Source organism: Pan paniscus, chromosome 9 (genome assembly GCF_029289425.2).
Source record: "Pan paniscus chromosome 9, NHGRI_mPanPan1-v2.0_pri, whole genome shotgun sequence".
In the NCBI taxonomy this organism is placed as follows: domain Eukaryota; kingdom Metazoa; phylum Chordata; class Mammalia; order Primates; family Hominidae; genus Pan; species Pan paniscus.
Genome location: NC_073258.2, coordinates 69,345,986 through 69,368,244, shown reverse-complemented (window position 1 = coordinate 69,368,244; position 22,259 = coordinate 69,345,986). Strand labels below are relative to the sequence as shown.

Genomic DNA, 22,259 nt, shown 5'->3' with positions numbered 1-22,259 from the left:
TTTAGTAGAGATGGAGTTTTACCATATTGGCCAGGCTGGTCTTGAACTCCTGACCTCAGGTGATCTGCCCGCCTCAGCCTCCCAAAGTGCTGGGATAACAGTCATGAGCCACCACGTCCAGCCCAATAAATTTATTTTTAAATGATGAACACTTAAGACGGAAGGCAGGTAATGGTAGTGAACACTGGTGGTGGAATGTAGTGAAACTCATACCCACGACTGTGTGTGCGGTTTGCTATGTGCCTATGTGTGCACCAGTGAACTGCGGAAAACCGGGCAAAGTCAACAAGCCCGAGAGAAGACACTCCTCGAGGGTGTCAGTGAGCAGCACATGCCACCACAAGGCAGCCCCAGAATCAAGCTGGGCCTCCTCTCAGTGCACTGGTACCAGGATCCGAAGAACCAGCTCTCTAGCAGGACCAGAACATCCGTTGGCCTCTCCCTCTCAGCAGCTAACAGAGTCTCCTGGCCTGAGTCCTGCCTGGCTTCAGAAGCTGTGGCACTTCGAGCGCACCGTCAGCGGGCTACAGTGGCTGGTCTGAAATCCAAGTCGTTGCACCAGGTACTGCCGGCCACAGGACGGGGACTCTGAGTCATGGCAACCCCTCCTTGCCGTGGGTTACCTGCACCTCCATTTGGCTCTCTAAGGTCATGGCCCCAGGGAGGGATGGTGAGCAACAGGACCAAAGACAGCCCAGGCATGGGAAGTCCCAGACTCTGGCCCAGGCCCATCTCCTGCCAGCCTGGGCCTCGAACAGCCCCTTAACCTTTGCAAGCCTCAAGTTCCCCATCCATGCAGCTGGGACAGGCAAGACCAGCCCCGCCTGCGACCAGGTCTGCGTGAGACTCCAACGGGGCCTGGATGACAAAGAGCTTTATAAACTATCAAGTTCTGCGTAGGGAATCATAACCAGCTCGCTGCTGATGTCATGGGGGAAGAGCCCGCCAACAGGAAACACCTGTACTCCAGAGGGGCCATAGGAAAGTCACTCTTCTCATCACTGACATGAGAACAAAGAGGCCCACCTGCTTCCGAGGGTCAGGGCAAAAATTCCCCGAGCTGATGCCAGGCTGCCTGGCAAGGGTTCAGGAGCAGGGACTCTTGAGCCAGCCTGCCACAGTCAACCCCGGCTCAACCCACCCCAGTTGTATGGCCTTGGATGGGTTGCCACACCTCTCTGTGCATCGGTTCCTTGTACGTGAAATGGGACCATGCTACTCCCCACCCTCCAGGCTTGAGGAGTAAACGAGCGCTATGGAAAGCACTCAGCACTGTGCTGGCAGTATGAGCAAGCACCCTTCCCCTGTGACTGGTTTTCACACCCAAAGATCCTGCCCAGGACCTTCCAGCTGAGGAGTTTTGGCCATTTATCTATGTCCTGATGAAGCAACAAGTCCATCCAGCCTGGACCTGGACCCCCAGGTAGCATCATGCAGCTTGTGCAGTGCACAACCTACCCAACCATCTATGTACACCCAGGAACCCCAGATGAGAAGCTCCTTTCAGCGTCAGCTCCCAGAACCAGCCTGATCTAACGAGGGAGTGAGGTGCGGGGGACCATGAGGCACTTACGGCTGCAGTTGCGGCTGCTGGGGTCCAGGGTGTAGTGTGAGGCGCAGCCGCAGCGGTGGCCACCGGGGATGGCAAGGCACAGCTGCCCACACTGCCCGTTGTTGTGCATACAGTCATTGAGGCCATCCTGGCGGGAGGAGTGGAACACCAGGATGTCCATCACGAAGTCCAGGTGGCCCTGGATGAGGGTGCGGTTCCGGCCGCTAGTCTTGTCGGCCCGCTCAATGCTGTGCAGATTCCAGTCTGTCCAGTAGATATAATCGCTGTACTGCGTCAGACCGAACGGGTGCGGGAGATCGTCGGCAATCACGACCCGCTCCTGACCTGCATGAACACACACGGGCACGGTGTCAGCAACGGCACAGCCAGGCCACAGAGCACACGGCGCCCTGCGGGGTGAGCCAGGGTTCAACCCTGCAGCCTAGCAACCACATGAATGCCTTAAAGTGTTTGGCCACCTTGGAAAACCAGCAAGATCCACTGAAGCGCAGGCAGGATCTAGCAAAATTAAGTGACCTGGCTACAGTCACACAGTTGCTAAGTGGCAGGGCCAGGATTACCACCCAGGCAGCGAGACTCCAGGTTCTTGTTCTCATCATGTCAGGCCTGGCTGTGCATCCTTCACTCCCACAGCAATGAGCCCAGGCCTTCCATGTTATTAATCAAGCACTCAGTAAACATCCGGAGCATTTAAGTCCAAAACACGTACCGCGGAGTGACGGCCAGGCTGCAATGCACATGGCCGCCCTCATTGGCAGGGTCACATGAGTTTCCAGGGCTTTTGCTGGTTTTCATCTGAGTCTGTCCTCACTCCGGGGTGATTAATGAGCTTAATCATTTCAGGCAACCACAGCTGTGCTGTGACTGGTTTCTCGCCTGGCAACAGGTTTGCATGTGGCCTGGATGAGCTGGGTCACGGGATGTGCTGCAGAGCTGGGTGATGGTCATGAAGTCACGTGCAAACCTTGCTACTGGCCTCACAAGTCAGGGTGCAGCCCACCCCCAGCGACAACCAGGACACGGGGTTCAACTGCCAGCTCTGCCTATGCAGTACCTGGGACAAGGCATTCAGCTGGTCGATGCCCCAGCCTCCTCATCTGTAAAATGGGCACAACCACACCCAGTGCAGATGGCGAGTAGGAGAGGCAGAGGTCAGAAGCCAAATTCTTGCTGCCCTTCCTGAGCGGTTCGACATGGCTGACGTGCTCAGAGGCTCTCCTAGGGCCAAGGTCACTGAAGGTCCCTCTGCCAGGGGACAAAAGTCAGGGCTGCCCAGGTGACCCTCTCCTCCCTTGTCTGCCCTCAAGCCAAGGGGTGCCTGGGGACTTGGAGCCTCAGAGCTTCTTCTTCTTCTTCTTTTTTTTTTTTTTGGAGACGGTCTCACTCTATTGCCCAGGCTGGAGTGCAGTGGCATGATCACAGCTCACCACAACCTCAACCTCCTGGGCTCAAGCAATCCTCCCACCTGAGCCTCCCAAGTAGCTTGGACTACAGGCATGAACCACCATGCCCAGCTAATTTTTAAAAAATTTTTTTGTAGAGATGGCGTCTCACTACATTACCCAGGCTGATCTTGAACTCCCGGGCTCAAATCATCTGCCCGCCTTGGCCTCACAAAGTGCTGGGATTAGAGGTGTCAGCCACTGCACCTGGCCCTTCAGAGCTTCTGCCCCTGACCTTCTAGTCTCCCAACTTGGCAGGGGGGATGGGGGTTCCTTTGTTAAGCACAGTTGCCCCTGTCACCTGCCATATCACCCAGGACAGCTAACTACTCTAGCAGAACAGAGTGTGCGGTCCCCTTTTCTGGGTTCAAATCCTGCTCCTGTTGCTGTGTGACTTGGGATAGGTTTTTTTCAAACTTCCCTGAGCCTCATTCTCATGATCTGGAAAAAGGAGATGAGAGCACCAGCCCTGGGGTCCCGGGCGTGTGGACACTCCCAGCACAATCCCAGCACACGGTGGGGCTCAGGGCTGGATGGGGATCGAGTGCTGGCCCTGGTATCTCTGGGGGATCCTGAACTCACCAGCTCTGTGACCTAAGGCAAGTCATGTGACTTCCTCAGGCCTCAGCTTCCCCAGCAATGAAAACCACCATGTGTGTTAGGGTCAAATTAGAGTCCTGGCACAGGGATTAGCTGGGACCTGGTGCCCAGCAGGTGCACAGGAAACAGCTGTCACCAGAGCCTCTCCCGACATAACTGCAGCAAAGGCACCCAGGGGTGGACGGGGACAACTCCCACAGCAGAGGGTGAGGCTGCTGGGCAGTCGTGGGTGTGGCCACAGCTCCTGCCAGGTTGGGGAACTTGCAGGCCACAGGGTACGTGCGGCGAGGCTGGGAGGTGGCCAACGCCCAGCTGCCCCGCCCTCCATGACCAGAAGGCCCCGGCCCGGCCCTCACCCAGCATGTTGGACGACTCGATCATGTTGGTGTCCAGGTCGGTCCAGTAAAGGCGCTGGTCAGCGTAGTCAATGGTGAGGTCGTTGGCCCGGCCCACCTTGTCCACCAGCGTCATGCAGTTGGTCCCGTCCATGAAGGCCCGCACGATCCTCGGCTTGCCGCCCCACTCGGTCCAGTAGATGTAGCTGGAAGGCACAAGGGAGAAGGGCAGGCTCAGTGAGTCCGCTCTCACCGCAGGACAGTGGGTGGCGGGGGGACGCAACTGTCCCCACCTCTTCAGCTCAGCCCTCCCCGTCCTGGAGAAAGCCACGCGCAGGAAGCAGGGAAGGGCGAGACCCTTGCCCCCTGCCACACACATATCCCTCCAGGGGTGGTCACTGCGCCACCTCCCTGAATTCCCACAGTGGCTCACTCGTAAGGCGAGTAAATACCCATTTACGGACACAAAAACAGGTGCACAGACAGGGTGAGTGTGTGCTGGAACATCCACCTAAGCTTGGCCAGATGCTGGGGACACGGCAGAAACCAGGATGGACACAAGCACATCACAAAACAAGACCTCAGGGCAGGGGAGGCCTTGCGGGATCCGGATGTAAACTCGGCTCTGGGCTCCTCCCCCAGCAGCCCCTCCTTCCCTCTTCTTTTAGCAGATCCAGAAGAGGAAATGCACATCCTCATTCCAGAATTTTCTAAGTTTGACCTGCCCTTGCTCTAAAACCTGGACCTCTTTCTGTTGTCCTGCCATCCTGAAGTCTTCCTTCCTTCCCTAGCAGAACAGGCGACAGGCAGGGATTGGGCTGCTGCACACATCACAGGTGCTTTACGGGGTGAGCACTGTGTCCACCATACAGAAAAGAAAACTCAAGTCCAGAAAGACGCCCCACACATCTGGGGCCTGTCTGAACCCCGTGCCCAAGGCAGGGCCCCCAGGATGCCTGGCAGCTCAAAGCACATTTGCCTCTCGAGGTGGGTCCTAAGCTGTGGCTCAGCAGCCTCCAAGAGGCCATTTCGGAGGAGCCTGAGGTCCGGGGACCTCAAAGTCAGTTCTGGATCATGGTTTTGGCAAGAGTGCAAAGCAAGGAGGCCTCGTCGGGAGCCTGAGACAGCACTTCCTGGCCCAGCTCTGCTCTAACTGGGTATGTGACCTTAGGGAAGTCACTCGGTTTCTCTGAGCCTGTTTCTGCATCTGTAAAATCGACACAGATACCCACCCTACGCAGGCTCCATGGACGCTTCGGTGAGATGGCCCAGGTGAAAGCAGCCAGCACTGTGCCTGATACAGCCTCAGCACCCGCTCCACGAAGGAACTCCATGACCTCTGAGGGTCCTACCAGTCCTGGCCACCATCAAGGCTAATGATGTCAGTACAGTTCTAATCACCGAGGGCCACACGGACAGCCTGCCACCTTGCCCAGTTGGCACCCCCGCACTGTCTCATACGAGGTGAACACAAGGACGCATGGGACAGGCAAACACTTACCCCTTGGTGGGATCCAGGGCCAGCGACCTCGGGTTGTCCAAGTCCCTCCACACGAGGACTTGCCGGAACTGCCCGTCCAGCCGCGCCACTTCGATTCTGTTGGTCCCAGTGTCGGCCCAGTAGAGGTTCTTGCCCATCCAGTCAACGGCCATGCCCTCGGGGTAGTCAAGGCCAAACTCCACCACGTGCTCCACCGAGCTCCCGTTCATGAAGGCGCGGCTGATGGTCTGGCAGCAGGTGAGGAGGAAAAGGGCCACATTTTAGGAACCAGCGTCTTTTTTTTTTTTTTTTGAGACGGAGTTTCGCTCTTCTTGCCCAGCCTGGAGTGCAATGGTGCGATCTCGGCTCACTGCAACCTCTGCCCCCTGGGTTCAAGCGATTCTCCAGCCTTAGCCTCCCAAGTAGGTGGGATTACAGGCATATGCCACCATGCCTGGCTAATTTTTTTGTATTCTTAGTAGAGATGGGGTTTCACCAAGCTGGCAAGGCTGGTCTCGAAATCCAGACCTCAGGTGATCCACCTGCCTCAGCCTCCCAAAGTGCTGAGATTACAGGCGTGAGCCACCACGCCAGGCCAGAACCAGCGTGTTTTGTAGACATCTCCCGAGATGCTTGGCCACTGGCAGCAGCTACTGAACACATTCTGGACCAGATCACCAGCATTCAAGTTTTTAAATGAATGTTTGAAATGCAGCAAGACACCTTTTTGGAAAGAGCAACTTGGAGATTTTATATATATTTTATATAAAATAATATAAATGTGTATTTATAAATGTATATTATATATCATACATTTAAAAATATACATTACATATATTTTAAATATATACTTATAAGTATGTATTATATATTATTTATAAATATATATTTTTATATTATATATTTTAATATTATATATTATATAATATATTTTTTATATTATATATTATATATTTACTTATAAATATAATTTATAAATTTTATAAATATATATTTTTATATTATATATTACATAAATATATATTTTTATATTATGTGTGTGTGCGTGTATATATATATATATATATATATATATTTTTTTTTTTTTTTCCCCAGACAAGTCTTGCTGTGTCGCTCAGGTTGGAGTACAGTGGAGTAATCTCAGGTCACTGCAGCATCAACCTCCTGGGGCTCAAGCAATCCTCCCAACTCAGCCTCCTTTGTGGCTGGGACTACAGCTATGCACCACTACGCCCGACTTATTAAAAAAGTTTTTTGTAGAGATGGGGTCTCACTATGTTGCCCAGGCCGGTCTCAAACTTCTGGGCTCAAGTGATCCTCCTGCCTCAGCCTCTCAAAGTGTTGTGATTACAGGCATGAGCCACTGTGCCCAGCTGTAACCAGCACACGCAAAATAAAAGAACAGTTAAGCCTAAAAGCGAACATCTGTGCAGTGGAGTATTTCATACGTTTAAAAGATTGTGCCAAAGAGTTTGTCACAGCGCCATCAAATACCTGTTGTAATGTCAAGTGAAAAAATCAGGATACAGAATTCTGCGTAGCATATGACTGTGATGATGAGAAATGCTATCTTAGAGAAAAAAGACTTAAAGGCAATATGCTGAGGTGTCAGCAATGGTCGTCTCTGGCTGGAGAGGTTATGGACAATTTTTACTTTCTTTTTATACTTTTCTATATATATTTTTTTTCTACAAAGAACCCTTGTGACTTAAAGTCATAAAAAATCTTTTAAAGCTATGTAATACAAACAGTAGAATAGGCTGGGCATGGTGGCTCACGCCTGTAATCCCAGCACTTTGGGAGGCTGAGGTGGGCGTTTGAGCCTAGGAGTTTGAAACCAGCCTGGGCAACATGCGGAAACCCTGTCTCCACACAAAAAAAAAATCAGCCAGGAGTGGTGGTGTGTGCCTGTAGTCCCAGCTACTAGGGAGGCTGAGATGAGAGGATCACTAGAGCCCAGGAGGTCGAGGCTGCAGTGAGCTGAGATTACACCACTGCACTCCAGCCTGAGTGACAGAGGGAAACCCTATCTCAACAACAACAAAAAGCAGAAAACAAATCATAGAATAATAAATGAGCAAACATTGTAGTTGTCCCATACTTTAGAACAGAGGTCAGCACACTTTTTCTGTAAAGGGGCGGATGGCACATGTTTTAGGCTTTAGAGCCCATACAGATCTGTCACAACTCATCTCGGCAGAACAAAAGCTGCCACAGACAATCCATAAACAAATGCGCTTTGGTTACACCAATCAAACTTTTTTTTTTCTGAGACGGAGTTTCACTTTTGTTGCCCAGGCTGGAGTGCAATGGTGCCATCTCGGCTCACCACAACCTCCGCCTCCCAGGTTCAAGCAATTCTCCTGCTTCAGCCTCCCGAGTAGCTGCGATTACAGGCAGGCGCCGCCATGCCCGGTTAATTTTTTTTTTGTATTTTTAGTAGAGACGGGGTTTCTCCACGTTGGTGAGGCTGGTCTCGAACTCCCGACCTCAGGTGATCCGCCCACCTCGGCCTCCCAAAGTGCTGGGATTACAGGTGTGAGCCACCGCACCCAGCCACCAATCAAACTTTCTTTACAGAATCAGAAGGCCAGCCCACGGACTAGTTTGCTAAACTCTTCTTTAGAAGGCAAAAAGTTTTCCTAGGCGGGGCACGGTGGCTCACACCTGTTATCTCAGCACTTTGGGAGGCCGAGGCGGGCAGATCACCTGAGGTCAGGAGTTCAAGACCAGCCTGGCCAACATGATGAAACCCTGTCTCTACTAAAAATATTTAAAAAATTAGCTGGGTGTGGTGGTGCGTGTCTGTAGTCCCAGCTACTCAGGAGGCTGAGGCAGAAGAATCGCTTGAACCTGGGAGGCGGAGGTTGCAGTGAGCTGAGCTCACGCTACGGTACTCCAGCCTGGGCAACAGAGCAAGACTCTGTCTCAAAAAAAAAAAAAAGTCTTCCTGTATTTGTCCTGGATGTTTACATTTGCACTATAAATGAAGAAAGAGTCTGCTGAGCAAACGGGCACCGACAAGGGAGTGGGTGGGGTGTCTGAAGTCAAGCTCAACAGACAACAAACATTTCACATTCACACAAGCATTTCACAAAAGCCCTTGTGTGTGTCTACCGGACTTGCTCATTATAATCATCTTTTTTTTTTTAAATAGGCTTGCTCATATTTGATTAGCTTGAACTGCGTTACAATAAATACGATAGTGCTTTAAGAAAAGTGTCTGAAGCCTTTGAGGCAGGAACAGAGGCAAGGTTTTCCCATAAAGGCTGCCTGTGTGCACGTTCTGGCCCACGCTACCTTCAGGCTGACGTCTGTCCAGTAGATGTGGTTGTTGGACACATCAAAGTCCAGGGCTGAGGCCTCCTTGACGCCCGTAAGCGGGATGGCCACGTCGTTGTTATTGGTCTCGAGGGAGATCCTGTGGATGGCGGCTCTGCTGGTGAAGACCAAGAAGGCCTCAGGCACGATGCAGGTCTTCATGTCACTCAGCAGCTCCAGGCCGATGGGGCAGCCACACCGGGTTGCGTGGGGTGTGAAGAAGCACAGGTGGCTGCACCCCCCGTTCCTGTCCGCACACGGGTTGGTTCCTGGAAGCGAACACAGAGGTTCCAGTCTAAACATCAACAGCCCAGCAGGGAAAGGGGTGCGGCCAAGCCACACAGTGAATGCTGCCGTGAGCCACACAGCTCAGGGGTGCCGAGCTCAGGACTCACCCCCGGGTCGGGTCCGACCTCATGGCTGGGTTGGCCAGGCTAAACCCTCAAACACACACGCACCTTTCACCTGAAAGCCAGGATGTGCCAAAAGCTCCAATGTGCACAGCTTTATTCCCGCCACACATCAAACAGGGACAGTAGTGGGGGTGGTGGGAGAACACCTGGCAATGGCAACCAAGTTCTCCCCTGGTACAGCCAAGGGTATCAGTAACAGCAGTGCGGGCTCTGACTGGACCTTGTCAGGCGCCAGGCACTGGTCCCAGGGAGTCACCTGTCCGAACTCACTCCATTCACCTTGGAGGTAGGAGCTATTCTCATCCCCATTTTTCATTCAAGGAAACTAAAGTGCAGCGAGGCTGCTGAAAGGAGCATGGTCAGGAAGTCAGGGAGCAGCTCGGCAAGAGTGCCAGCCCAGTGGTCCAGCCTCAGGGCCTGCGATCCGGCCCAGGAAGAAAGCAGTTAACGCCTCGGGGCAGGGACCAGGCAAGTTGCCCCTCAGGGCCTCGGCTCCTGAGAGTCCCAGCTAGGCCCTTCCTCCGATTCACAGACATTCCCAGCAACCCTGAAAACTCACATTGGCCCAGCATGGCCAAAGCTGCCTCTTTTTCACATAGTACAGACCGTTCGTTTATTTTTGGCCAGTCTGTTAATTTCACTCATCAACCAAAGTGCTGTTAAAATTGGCTTTAATTTAGTGTTAAATATTTCAGCCAAAAAAAGAATCCTTTTTCCCATCTCCTTTAGCAAACCATGGGGTGAGAGGGGAGGGGGAAGAAGCCCAATTTCTCAGCTTTAAATCACACCCCCATGGAGGCACCCTTTTGTCTTATCTCTGGGGTTTATTTTTTGTTCTTTGAATAATCACTCACAGGTCAGTCTCACCTTCCATGGTGGATAGTAAATGCTTTTTTTTTTTTTTTTTTTTTTTTTTGAGACAGGGTCTCTGTCTGTCACCCAGGCTGGAGTGCAGTGGCATGATCTCAGCTCACTTCAACCTCTGCCTCCAGACTCAGGTGATCCTGCCACGTCAGCCCCCTAAGTAGCTAGGACCACAGGGACATGCCACCATGCCGGGCTAATTTTTTTTTTTCTGGTAGAGATGAGGTCTCTCTATGTTGCCCAGGGAAGACACTCTCAAATTTCTGGGCTCAAGTGATCCTCCTGCCTCAGTCTTCCAAAGTTCTGGGATTTCAGGCATGAGCCACCACACCTGGCATAAATGTTCTTTTTTTTTTTTTTCTTTTTGAGACAGTCTCGCTCTATTGCCCAGGTGGAGGGCAGTGGTACGATACGGGCTCACTACAACCTCTACCTCCTGGGTTCAAGCAATTCTCCTGCCTCAGCCTCTCGAGTAGTGAGATTATAGGCGTGTGATACCACACCCAGACTAATTTTTTTTTTTTTTGTACTTTTAGTAGAGATGGGGTTTCACCATGTTGGCCAGGCTGGTCTCAATCTCCTGACCTCAAGTGATCTGCCTGCCTCAGCCTCCCAAAGTGGTGGGATTTCAGATGTGAGCCACTGCACTGCCCCGGCCCCAGCATTAACGCGTTTTTAAAGGAGGCTAGGAAAACTAAATTCATGGATTGCATCCCCTACATGAGGACTGCAGGGTGCGATGAAGGCCATGAAGGAAGCACTCACTGCTCCAGGGGTCGCCCACACTGCCTCAGCTCCAGGCTTCCACGGGGCTGTGCTTTCTGCCCCAACCTGCTCCCTCAATTCCCAGCTCCCTCGTATTTTAAAGCCGGGGATCTGACATCACATCCACCTGACGGGCAGTAGAGTCAACCCGGGCATCTCACCCAGGACTGCAGGCAATGCAGCAGCAAGCATCACGTCCTCTGTCCTCTCATCCTTCATCAGCAAAGATTGACTGAGTGCCTCTGACAAGCAGGTGCAGTGCGGGACCCCGGCAGGACACAGAGCCCCTGCCCGCGAGCCCCAGGCCTGTCCCTGCCGCACCTGGATGCTGCTCTCTCCAGTGTAACTCTGTCACCTTTTCAGGAAGAGACAAATCATTGTGCCAGACAACGACCTCCTCGGGGAGCGTCCTGAAGATCCTGGCTTTCAGGTGGAAGGTGCACATGCGTGGGCCACAGGGGCAACAAGCACAGCCCAGCCCAGGCAGACCCAGGAGGGAGTCCTGAGCTTGGCACCTGTGAGTTGCACAGCTCTGCGTCCTGCTCCCCAGTGCGAGTAGGGCAAGGAACTACATTTGCAGACGGGGTCACTCTGGGCACGAAGGCTCCCGGCCAGGGCCGGGCACACAGCAGGTGCTCAACAAATGTTAGTCACTTTCTAACCATTGTTACCGACATTCCTAGTCCATAACCACTCCCTAATCAGCTCCCTTGGTCCCTTCCCATCTGTCCTTGGCCAGATACTGTCACCTTTCCTGTCCTGCCCTTCCCCAGGTCGGGGCACCTGAGCTCAACACTTATGCCCAGGCATGGACCCGTCACTTCCTCCTCATGCAAGTCTGCATGGGTGAGCCATGGCTTGGGGCCCCCCTGGACTCACCAACGACCTTGGCCACATTCACAGCTTTGAGCCCCATCAGGTCAGGCAGCTGGTCAATGATGACGTCCCGGCTGGCCTTGACCTTGTGCACCCGCTCGATGCTGCGGCGCTGCCAGTCAGTCCAGTAGATGAAGTCCCCCAGCAGCGTGAACCCGAAAATGTGCGGGAGCTTGTCCTCCAGGAGGGTCCGCCTCTTCGTCCCATCAACATTGATCACCTGCAGGACGGCAGAAATACAGGTCTGGATGGGCCAGGGCCACACCAACGAGAGCCAACCCTGACCCTGCCTGGGGCCTGAGCTGCCCCAAACAAGACGGGTTCAATGCCCAAGAGCCGCAACTTCACCTGCACCTTGCCAGGTACCATAAAACACCAGGTATCATGGTTCCCCAGGGGTGCTGGATAAATGACACTTTGTTTGTTTGTTTGTTTTTGTTTGTTTGAGATTTTGAGACAGAGTCTCACTCTGTTGCCCAGGCTGGAGTGCAGTGGCAAGATCTCGGCTCACTGCAAGCTCCGCCTCCCAGGTTCAAGCGATTCTCCTGCCTCAGCCTCCCGAGTAGCTCAGATTACAGGTACCCGCCACCACACCTGGCGAATTTTTGTATTTTTAGTAGAGATGGGGTTTCACCATGTTGACCAGGCTGGTCTCGAACTTCTGACCTCAAGTGATCCACCCTCCTCAGCCTCCCAAAGTGCTGGGATTCCAGGCGTGAGCCACCGCGCCCGGCCATGATGTTTTCACTAGGATGCCACGTCCCCAGCTGATAGAGCAGTGACAGGGCCAGCTGAGGATCCCTTTCCTATAGCACCCCCTACCTGTGCTGGGATGAGAAGCAAGATTTGGAACAGACCAGGCAAGCAGGTGTCCTCTCCCGAACCACTGCAGGCTGACAGGCAGCGGCTGCCTGGAGAACCAGGGCGTGCTCTGCAGGAAGGAGTCCTGGGATCAATTAGCAATGCCTGCCCCAGATGCAGCAATGGGCGGAGGGCTCCAGATCACACCCACCACACAGAGCAACTGCAGGACCTGGGGCAGGACCTGGAGCAAATGTAAGGACCTGGGGCAGTTATGAGCAACTGCAGGGCCTGGGGCAGGACCTGGAGCAAATGTAAGGACCTGGGGCAGTTATGAGCAACTGCAGGGCCTGGGGCAGGACCTGGAGCAAATGTAAGGACCTGGGGCAGTTATGAGCAACGGCAGGGCCTGGGGCAAAGTTCTCCCGCTTCTCTGTGAACTCATTTCCCGCTGGGTCAGGGCCGGATGAACTCTGAGGGCACTTCTGGTTCTAAGTCTGAGCCTGCAGGTCTCAGATGCTTTCCACCCTGTCTCCTCTGAGATGTAGCAGCTAAATATTTTTCTTGAAGAGTCAATGCTGATTAAAAGCAACCACCGCAAAAGCCACCGAGGAGAAAATACTGTCAAGGTAAAAACACCTGAACCAACGGAAGCATACAGCCGCGTGAGATAGGACGTGCTTCTGATGATCCATGAGCCTGCAGAACTGTATGTTAACAGGAAGGTTGGGTTAGGCGCAACATCCAAGTTCTCCGGCTCTCAGGACAGGATGAAAGAGACACGAGGCCATTAAAGGCAAGCTTCCACAGGCCTCCTGCTACCAGATTACATTTCCAGCTTACCAGAAAAGCGACAAGTCCTCTGTTTTGCAGGTGGCAAAACTGTAAGGCAGATGGAATGCATGTTAAGAAACAAAGACTTCGGTCATCTGTTGTTGGATGGCACAGGACAAAGCTGCTAGGGCCAGGCACAGTGTAATCCCAGCCTGTAATCCTAGCACTTTGGGAGGCCGAGGCAGGCGGATCATTTGAGGTCAGGAGTTCGAGATCAGCCTGGCCAACATGGTGAAACCCCATCTCTACTAAAAGTACAAAAAAAAACGAGCTGGGCATGGCGGCACACACCTGTAATCCCAGCTGCTCGGGAGGCTGAGGCAGGAGAATCGCTGGAACGCAGCTAGCGAAGATTGCAGTGAGCCGAGATCATGCCATTGCACTCCAGCCTGGGTGACAGGGTGAGATCTTGTCTCAAAAAAAAAAGCTGTTAGGAGAGTGGGAAGGGGACTGGAAGCTCTGGGACCCAAAGCCAGGCCCCGCCTCAGCTCTGCCCCCAAGGGGCTCTGGGTCCTCGGCAAGTCCTTGCACCCCCATGGGTCTCAGTTTCTCCACCTGTAACTGAGGGGCTCAGATTAGCCCAGTGGCTAACATCACAGAAGAAACAACAAAACAGCAAACAACAGCCTGGCCCCGACCTGGAGCAATTAAGTCAGAATCGGATGGCCCAGGGCCCAGGTATGGGATCATGATAACAGCCCCCAACAGGCAGTTCCAGGGCCCAGGTACAGGATCATGATAACAGCTCCCAACAGGCGGTTCTGATGAGCAGGCGGGCGGGAACATGGTTAGACCAGCCCCTGCGACCGTGCCTGGAAGTCTGAGCTCTCCACCCATGCCTGGATGCTCCGGTGTGCAATAAACAGCAGGTGATGGAGCCCTGGTCCCAAAATCATCTAGGGTTCTTCACGTTTTTGCCTCCACAACAGGAAGACACGCAAAGGCCATGAATGCATACGCCTCTGTGTGACACTCAGAAAATACCTGAGGGGTTGGCCCCATCCCAGCAGCACAGAACCACTCCAGGGAGGGACCCAGCCCTGGTGTACAATGAGGAAGTGCAGGCTTCTCCAAGGACACCCAGCGTGAGAGGAGGGGCTCACAGTAGCGGGCGAACCCTTGCCCCTTCTTCCACTCACAATAACAGGGCTGGGGGAGGGACATCGGCACAGAACACAAACACCACAAAGAAAAGAATCAGCATTTAGAAAAAGAAAGCAATCCAGTTTTCGATCTACCAAAAGGTCACTATTACCTCTTAAATTTTATTCTATTTTTGTAGAGATGGGGTTCCACCATGTTGGCCAGGCTGGTCTCAAACTCCTGTGCTAAAGCAATCTGCCCATCTCGGCCTTCCTTCCAAAGTGCTGGGATTACGGGTACGAGCTGCCGCACCTGGCCAGAGGTCACTATTTTTATTTATTATTTATTTATTTTTTTTGAGACGGAGTTTCACTCTTGTTGCCCAGACTAGAGTGCAATGGCGTGATCTTGGCTCACTGCAACCTCTGCCTCCCAGGTTCAAGCGATTCTCCTGCCTTAGCTGGGATTATAGGCAGGCGCCACCATGCCTGGCTAATTTTGTATGTATTTATTTATTTATTTATTTATTTATTTATTTATTTTTAGTAGAGACGGGGTTTCTCCATCTTGGTCAGGCCGGTCACAAACTCCCGACCTCAGGTGATCTGCCCGCCTCAGCCTCCCAAAGTATTGGGATTTACAGGCGTGAGCCACCGCGCCCAGCTCAGAGGTCACTATTATCTCTTGGAGAGATTTTTCTCTTCTTGCTCTATTTCCACACTTTCTTAATTTTAATACCAAACTTGCAGACATGTTGAACTGAAGTGAGGCGAGGAAGTCCATTTCCCTGGCTTCATTGAAGAGCAATAAAAAGGAGCCCACAGAGGGCCCAAGGCAAACAAGGGTGCTGGGCAGCGGCCAGCAGCCACTTCCTCCCTCTCTACCCTTGCTCCACACTCCCAGGTGGCCCCAAAACAAAGTGAGAGGAGGCGACGGGCTGTTCCACCCGGCTGGGGCTGGCTGTAGCCTCGGCAAGCGCAAGACGCTGGCTCTGGGCCGGCAGGGCCTGTGGAATCTCCTGGATGGGCAGAGCCTCCCACAGAGACCCCTATGGTTGCTCAGAAGCCACTCCCTGAACCTCACCACTTGTCACCTGGATTCCAGAACCCAGGACACTCCCCCAAGCCCCCTACTTTCCACCCAGATTCCAGAATCCTGGGGCACCCGGTGGACCCGGCCAACTGGGAAAACATCAGGCTTGCAATGAGCAGTTCTCAGTTGCTCTAATACTGGAGGAAGGAATCCCAAAGTGGCCTTCTGAGGACAACTTTCAGCACACCTTGACCGGCCCAACCCATCGGCAAAAGCCACTCTGCTGGGTCAGGCCTCCCCCAGACCTGGGGCAGGTTCCCTCTGGGCCGACTCAGGAGGCCTCTGCCTTTCCTGGAGCCAGATATTTCCAAGAATGCCTGAGCTGAGCCAAGCCTCTGGGCGTCAGGGGACAAGATGCAGAGAACGTGCCTGTCCTGGCTCCTGGGAGGGAACAGAGCCAAAACAGAGTTCAGAAATAACAGGGGCCAAATTTAGGACACCCAGGAACGCCAGTGCCGGAAGAGAACTTGGGAGATGAATTTTCCAGGACAGAGGTCAGCAAACTTTTTTGTAAAGGATAGAAAATATTTTCAGCTTTCAGGCCATAAGGGTCTCTGGAGCAGAAAGCAGCATGGGGAGCATGTGACTGAACGGGCATGGCTGTGTTCCAATACATGTTTTTTTTTAAAGAGGCAGGGTCTGGGCTCTGTCACCCAGGCTGGAGTGTAGTGGCACGATCTTGGCTCGCTGCAATCTCAAACTCCTGGGCTCAAGCGATCCTCCCACCTCAGATGCCTAAGTAGTTGGGACCACAGGCGTGAGCCACCACACCCAATACTTTTTAAATATATATTTTTAAGAGATAGGTTCTTGCTCTGTCACCCAGGCTGGAATGCAATGACATGATCATAGTTCACCTCCTGATCACTTGAGCCCAGCCTCAAACTCCTGGGCTTAAGCAATCCTCCCACCTCAGCCTCCCAAATCGCTATAGGCACACACTACCACACCCGGCAAAACTTTATCAGTGAAAAAACAAAAACAGGCTGGGCTCCGTGGCTCGAGCCTGTAATCCCAGCACTTTGGGAGGCCAAGATGGAGTTCCAGAAAAGCCTGGGCAACATAGAAAGACCCTGTCTTTACTAAAATTAAAAAAAAATTAGCCGGGCTTGGTGGCACACACCTGTAGTCCCAGCTACTCAGGAGGCTGAGACAGGAGGATCGCTTGAGCCTGGGAGGTCAAGGGTACAGCGAGCCATGCCATAGCACTGCACTCCAGCCTGGGTGACAGAGCGAGACTCTGTCTCAAGAAATTATTTATGGACACTGAAATTTGAATTCCATATAATTTTTTTTTGAATTCCATATAATTTTCATGGGTCATGAAACCTCCTTTGGATTTTTTTTTTTTCAAGTAATTAAAAAATGTAAAACCCACTCAGCTTGAGCATGGTGTGAAAACAGGCGGCAGGGCTGGATCTGGCCCGGGGGCCGTAGCTCTCGACTCCTGCTCTAGTTCTGTGCACTTGTTTTTCAGGAAATGAAACTAGACCCGAGAGGCTGTGTCTGAGGACAATGAGATGGTCCAGCCAGAGGCCACCAAAGGGTCCAGCCCTATCCTCTCCGAGCTGCCAGCTTCTGTCCCATTCCCAGGGTGAGCAGAGCAGGCGCACGCCCCCCTGACCAGCACACCAAGGAATGGGCCGGCCGCCGGCTGCCAGCTGGGAGGGAATGACGGGAGATCCCAAAGCAGCCCACCCTAGCTGTGCTCTGAGGGGCAGGGCTGCTGCCATCCTGCAGGCTGACTCTGGACAGTCGCCTGCTGTGCAGTGTTTTTATGAAGAACCCTGTGTTTCCTCTGACTCGGCTGTGCAAACAGACATGAGCCCAAGACCCACCCTCTGACAGCACGTGTTTAAAGGGGAGAGTTCTGTTGTCTGAGGGAAGAAGTACCCCACTCTGTCGAACACAAAACCCAAAAGGAAACAGCAACAGTTATCTTGCTTCATGTAATAAAAAAAGATCTTATACACATGTGCGCGCACGCAAACACACACACACACACACACAAACACACACGGCTCTGCAGTGCCAAAGCCCAGGGGTATAGCCTCTCCCCAGATCCCTGGGAGCACAGTGCAGCCAACAGACCCTGTCCCATCACTCCCGCTGTGAGTGATGTCACCTCCACCCACTTAGCAAAAGTCAGGGGTGCCTGTCAAAGGGCACGAGGTTTGGGGGTCACTCCTGACCCAGACCTGGTACGTCCCGAATCCCCGTCAGGGGTCAGCACGGAGACCCCAACTCAGGCTGGACCTCAGAGGGTCTCTGCTCTGGGAGACCAGGCCAGCTCACAGACAAGCGAAATGACAATGATGATGGTGATGATGACGACGGTGATGGGAACTCGGGCCAACCGAGCGCACAGACCTTGGAGGGGCATACAAGGGCCACAGCTTCCAGCCTCCAGGCAGGGACCAGGTGTCGCCATTTGGAAAGAGGACCTTCCCTGGCAGGCCAAGGAAGCAGGATGTCCCCACCATGGCATACAGCTGGAGTGACCCCGGCTTCCAGGGGAGAGGGCCGGGGGCAGCTGGGCACATGGGGCTGGGCTTCGGGAGAGGGCTGGGCTGTCCCTCCAGCATGAGGGCACGGCCAGCGGGTGGGAAGAGTGGCACTGGAGCGTGGGCCTCAGAGACCCACAGAGATGCCAGACCCTGCCACTTTCACACACAGCCGTGTCTTGTGGCACAGGATATAAAAGCCATGGCGGGGCAGAGGAGAGAAGGGCAGGGTAGAGGGGAGAAGGGCAGGGCAGAGGGGAGACGCTCCCAGCCAGGCCTTCCCCTGGCTGAGCCCAGGTGGGCGGGGAGGCAAGAACGTGAGGGCTTGGTCCTGAGGGGCATGCTGGAGGCTCACAGCAGAAGCTGAGTGTGGCTGCAGGTGTCCCAGGGGCCAGAACTTCCAACCCCCGGGGCTCTAGACTCAGGAAGAGGGCTAAGGAGGTGTCCTGGGGCAAAGCCAGCACAACACTGGAATTCCTAGCCCAGGAGGCTGGAAAAACGGTGAGAAGAGGCAGCTATGTGAAGCAGAAGGGAAGTGGGGACGCAATCAGGGGACCTCAGCCCACGACCACTCGGGCTTCACACGTGGTGGGGCAGGACTCGGATGTGGCTCCAAGCAACCTGTAGGTGTCAGGACTGCCCTGGGTGGGCCCCAGCAGGTGGGGAGGGTGCCCAGGGCTGGAGCCACCGCCACTCCCAGCTGTCACTGATGATGGCAACAGCTGGTCGCAGGATGGGGCTAAAACCCCTGTGTGTGTCAGTCAGGCTGCTGGGGCGGCCTGGAAGCTGATTCCCAGGACAGCTGTCACAGACAAGGCCAGCAGGAGGGGCCTCCCAGACCCATCCACCGTCTCCGCTCCACTCTGTAAATCTGTTGTGGGCGTCTCTAATGCCATCTACATGAAACCTCATTTCATAGACCTTTGTTCTTCTCCCAATTCATCAAGGGATCAGCCACAGCTGCCCGTGAAGTCCTCTCATGCACTGGGAGCTGAAAACCTGGAGCCTGATTGTGTTCAAAGGCAGGGCCCGGCTAGCCCCCAAGAAAGCACCTTCCTCCTAGCGCCCAGCTCCACACAGCCCAGCTGCGCACACCACCACGTGGAACGGAATCCTCTCTCCCACCACTCCCCAGCAAAGGTGAGCGGCAAAACACGTCCAGGGCTGGTGTGGGCTCCTCAGCACCTGGGTTGGCCGCCTTATTGCCTCCCGACATAGCATCTTAAAAATGTTCCCATTGTTCCAAATGTGTCTCCTCCCTGACCCCATTTATACCTCCCCCAACCATCCCTTCCACCTGGAGTCCAACTGCATCCTCAAGGAGCCGTGGCTCCTTGCACCTCAGCTGTCCCCAGAGTCCCCAGAAGCCACCACAACCCCAGCAGCAGCCACTGTCCCCGCCATTGCCTGGGACACAGCTGGCACACACTGCATACTCAGCGGGTGTTTGCTGAACGAGCCTGCAGGCCCAAGACCCTCATGTGAGATGGGGGTCCACAGCAGGAACACTGGCGCATCCACCCCTGAACAAAGTGCCAGGAGGGTTTGCTCCTGGCGCTGGGCAAGGACCTGAGAAGCAGCCATGACTCGCAGAAGCCTGAGGACATACCCAAGAGCGGTGGCCACTTGCAGGAGGAAAAGACGCACCAAACTCCAGCAGAAAACACAGAGCCAGCATCTCCACGGGCACATCTGAGGTGTCCCGGGGCAGGAGGTGCCAGCAGCAATCTCAAGGCTAAGTCAGCTCTGGACGTGCAGGTGGATGGCAGGGCGGGTCTGGGCATCCACCTGCACCTTCCCAGAGAGTGCGCCACCAGGGCCACAGCGGGTAAAGAAAGGGACCCATGATGAGGTAGTCTGAAAACGCTTATGCAATGTATCCCCCTCTTAGAAACAGCCTGTGTAAGCATATGAAGGGCGCTGAGAAGGCCTGCAGTGAGGCACCCCAGCAGTCCCCAAGTTCCAGCCACCAAAGACACCCGTGCCCCACGCCATCACTCCTCATCCTTCAGTATCTCTTCTCCTTAGGCCCCCAGTGATGAGCTCCAAATCGTCAGGTAATGAGCTTCCAGTGCGTGACCACAGGGTGGCCTGCTCCACGATCCCCCTTCTGCTACTGTGACGCCCCCCCACTTCAATTCCTCGGTTGGTCTTTTTTTCTTTTTTTTTTTTTGAGATGGAGTCTCACTCTGTGGCCCAGGCTGGAGTGCAGTGGCAGGATCTCGGCTCACTGCAACCTCCGCCTCCCAGGTTTAAGCAATTCTCCTGCCTCAGCCTCCCAAGCAGCTGGGATTACAGGTATGCACCATCACGCCTGGCTAATTTTTGTATATTTAGTAGAGACGGGGTCTCACCATGTTGGCCAGGCTGGTCTTGAACTCCTGGCCTCAAGCAATCCACCCACCTCAGCTTTCCAAAGTGTTGGGATTACAGGCGTGAGCCACCACGCCCAGCCACCTCGGTTGCTCTCAATGTGTTCCTATCTTGCTTTCCTGTCCTACCATGCTCAGAGGGTGTCTCTCCCTGGCCCATTTTGAAAGCCAAGGATGTGACCTCCGCCTGTTCCCTCTCTCCGCCCTTCTACCTCCTGACCTCCGTCCCTTCTGTGTGTCCAGCACCATGGCCTGTAAGCCTCATATTCCCTATAGCAACCCAGCACTGTGTATAGGGCTTTGAGGATGTACAGACAGATTCTTAAAGTGGGAAATCGGGCCGGGCGCGGTGGCTCACACCTGTAATCCCAGCACTTTGGGAGGCCGAGACGGGTGGATCATGAGGTCAGGAGATCGAGACCATCCTGGCTAATATAGTGAAATCCCATCTCTACTAAAAATACAAAAATTAGCCGGGCGCAGTGGCGGGCGCCTGTAGTCCCAGCTACGCGGGAGGCTGAGGCAGGAGAATGGCGTGAACCCGAGGGCGGAGCTTGCAGTGAGCCGAGATCGTGCCACTGCACTCCAGACTGGGCAAGAGAGCGAGACTCCACCTCAAAAAAAAAAAATGTGGGTAATCAACATGCAGTGCTCACGTCATTGTGACACGAAGGCCCCAGCAAGTATAGTTCCTGGGGGTGAGCTCCTGCGACCCCCCTGTTCCTGGACAGCTCCGCTTCCTCCTGACTGCATTTCTCTTGCTTTGTCTGACTTTGCCAGACCCTCTGAGTCTTCTAACTTCCCAAGGACTGTATGGAGAATCTGGAATTCCTTCCTTTCACCTGAGACACCTTCCCCATTCCCCAGAACCCCCTGTCCTACTCCAGTCTGGACCACTGAGATATAAAGTGACTTCAGGACCAAACCACAGACATCGTGTATCCAATGTGGACAAAACGCTCCTGTTTTGAGCTTTGGTGTTCTCATCTGAAAAATGTGGGAGCACCCTGGGCTACATCCACAACACTAGGAGGCGGTAAGGATTGGAGCTTGGTCGGCTGTGGGATCAGACGGCCCAGAGACCCCCTGCTCGCTGTGTGACATGACACAGCTGCTGTTCCCTAAACCTCATTTCTCGTTCACAAATGGGGACTGTGCGACGTATCTCAAAGTGCTGAGGTGTGGCAAGCCTGGGACAAGACGCTCAGCATCCTAGTTATCAGGGAAATGCGAGGCAAAGCCACATGGGACACCCACTAGGCTGGCTGTGATGAATGTTTTAATAAATTTTTATTTATTTTTATTTTTGTTTTATTTTAGATGGAGTTTCACTCTTGTCACCCAGGCTGGAGTGTAGTGGCGCGATCTTGGCTCACTGCAACCTCTGCCTCCCGGGTTCAAGTGATTCTCCTGCCTCAGCCTCCCAAGTAGCTGGGATTACAGGCGCCCGCTGCCACACCCAGCTAATTTTTATATTTTTGGTAGAGATGGGGTTACACCATGTTGGCCAGGCTTGTCTCGAACTCCTGACCTTAGGTGATCCGCCCGCCACGGCCTCCCAAAGTGCTGGGATTACAGGCGTGAGCCAGCGCACCTGGCTGAATATTTTTTTAAATGGAAAAGAAGCGTTTGTGAGGAGGTAAAGTCAGAACCCTCACACACTGCCAGTGGGGATGCAGAACGGCGCAGCCACTGTTGAAAACAGTTTAATGGTTCCTCAGTAAGTCAAACCTAACACTACCATAGGACTCAGCAATCCTACCCCTACGCATATATCCAAATAATTCACAACAGGTGTTCAAACAAAAACTTGAATTCAAATGTTCACAGCAGCATTATTCACAGGAGACAAAAGGTGGAAACCGCTGCCCACCACCCGATAAACAGACAAACAAAATGTGCTG

The 22,259-nt window shown here is 53.6% G+C and overlaps 1 protein-coding gene across 3 annotated transcripts in view; it reads right to left on the bottom strand.

Annotated features, from left to right (window-relative positions):
• LRP5 (LDL receptor related protein 5) overlaps positions 1-22,259 on the bottom strand; it is a 137,648-nt gene that overhangs the window by 34,956 nt on the left and 80,433 nt on the right. For 2 of the 3 annotated variants that reach the window (XM_034933196.4, XM_063608621.1), the window contains exons 8-12: positions 11,673-11,889; positions 8,731-9,020; positions 5,452-5,678; positions 3,972-4,156; positions 1,574-1,897 (exon numbers count right to left, since the gene is read on the bottom strand). In XM_034933196.4, the coding sequence (XP_034789087.1) occupies positions 1,574-1,897; positions 3,972-4,156; positions 5,452-5,678; positions 8,731-9,020; positions 11,673-11,889 (1,243 nt within the window). Of the gene's footprint in view, positions 1-1,573; positions 1,898-3,971; positions 4,157-5,451; positions 5,679-8,730; positions 9,021-10,954; positions 11,028-11,672; positions 11,890-22,259 lie in introns of those variants that run through there. The other variant, XM_008954187.6, reaches the window with a different exon arrangement.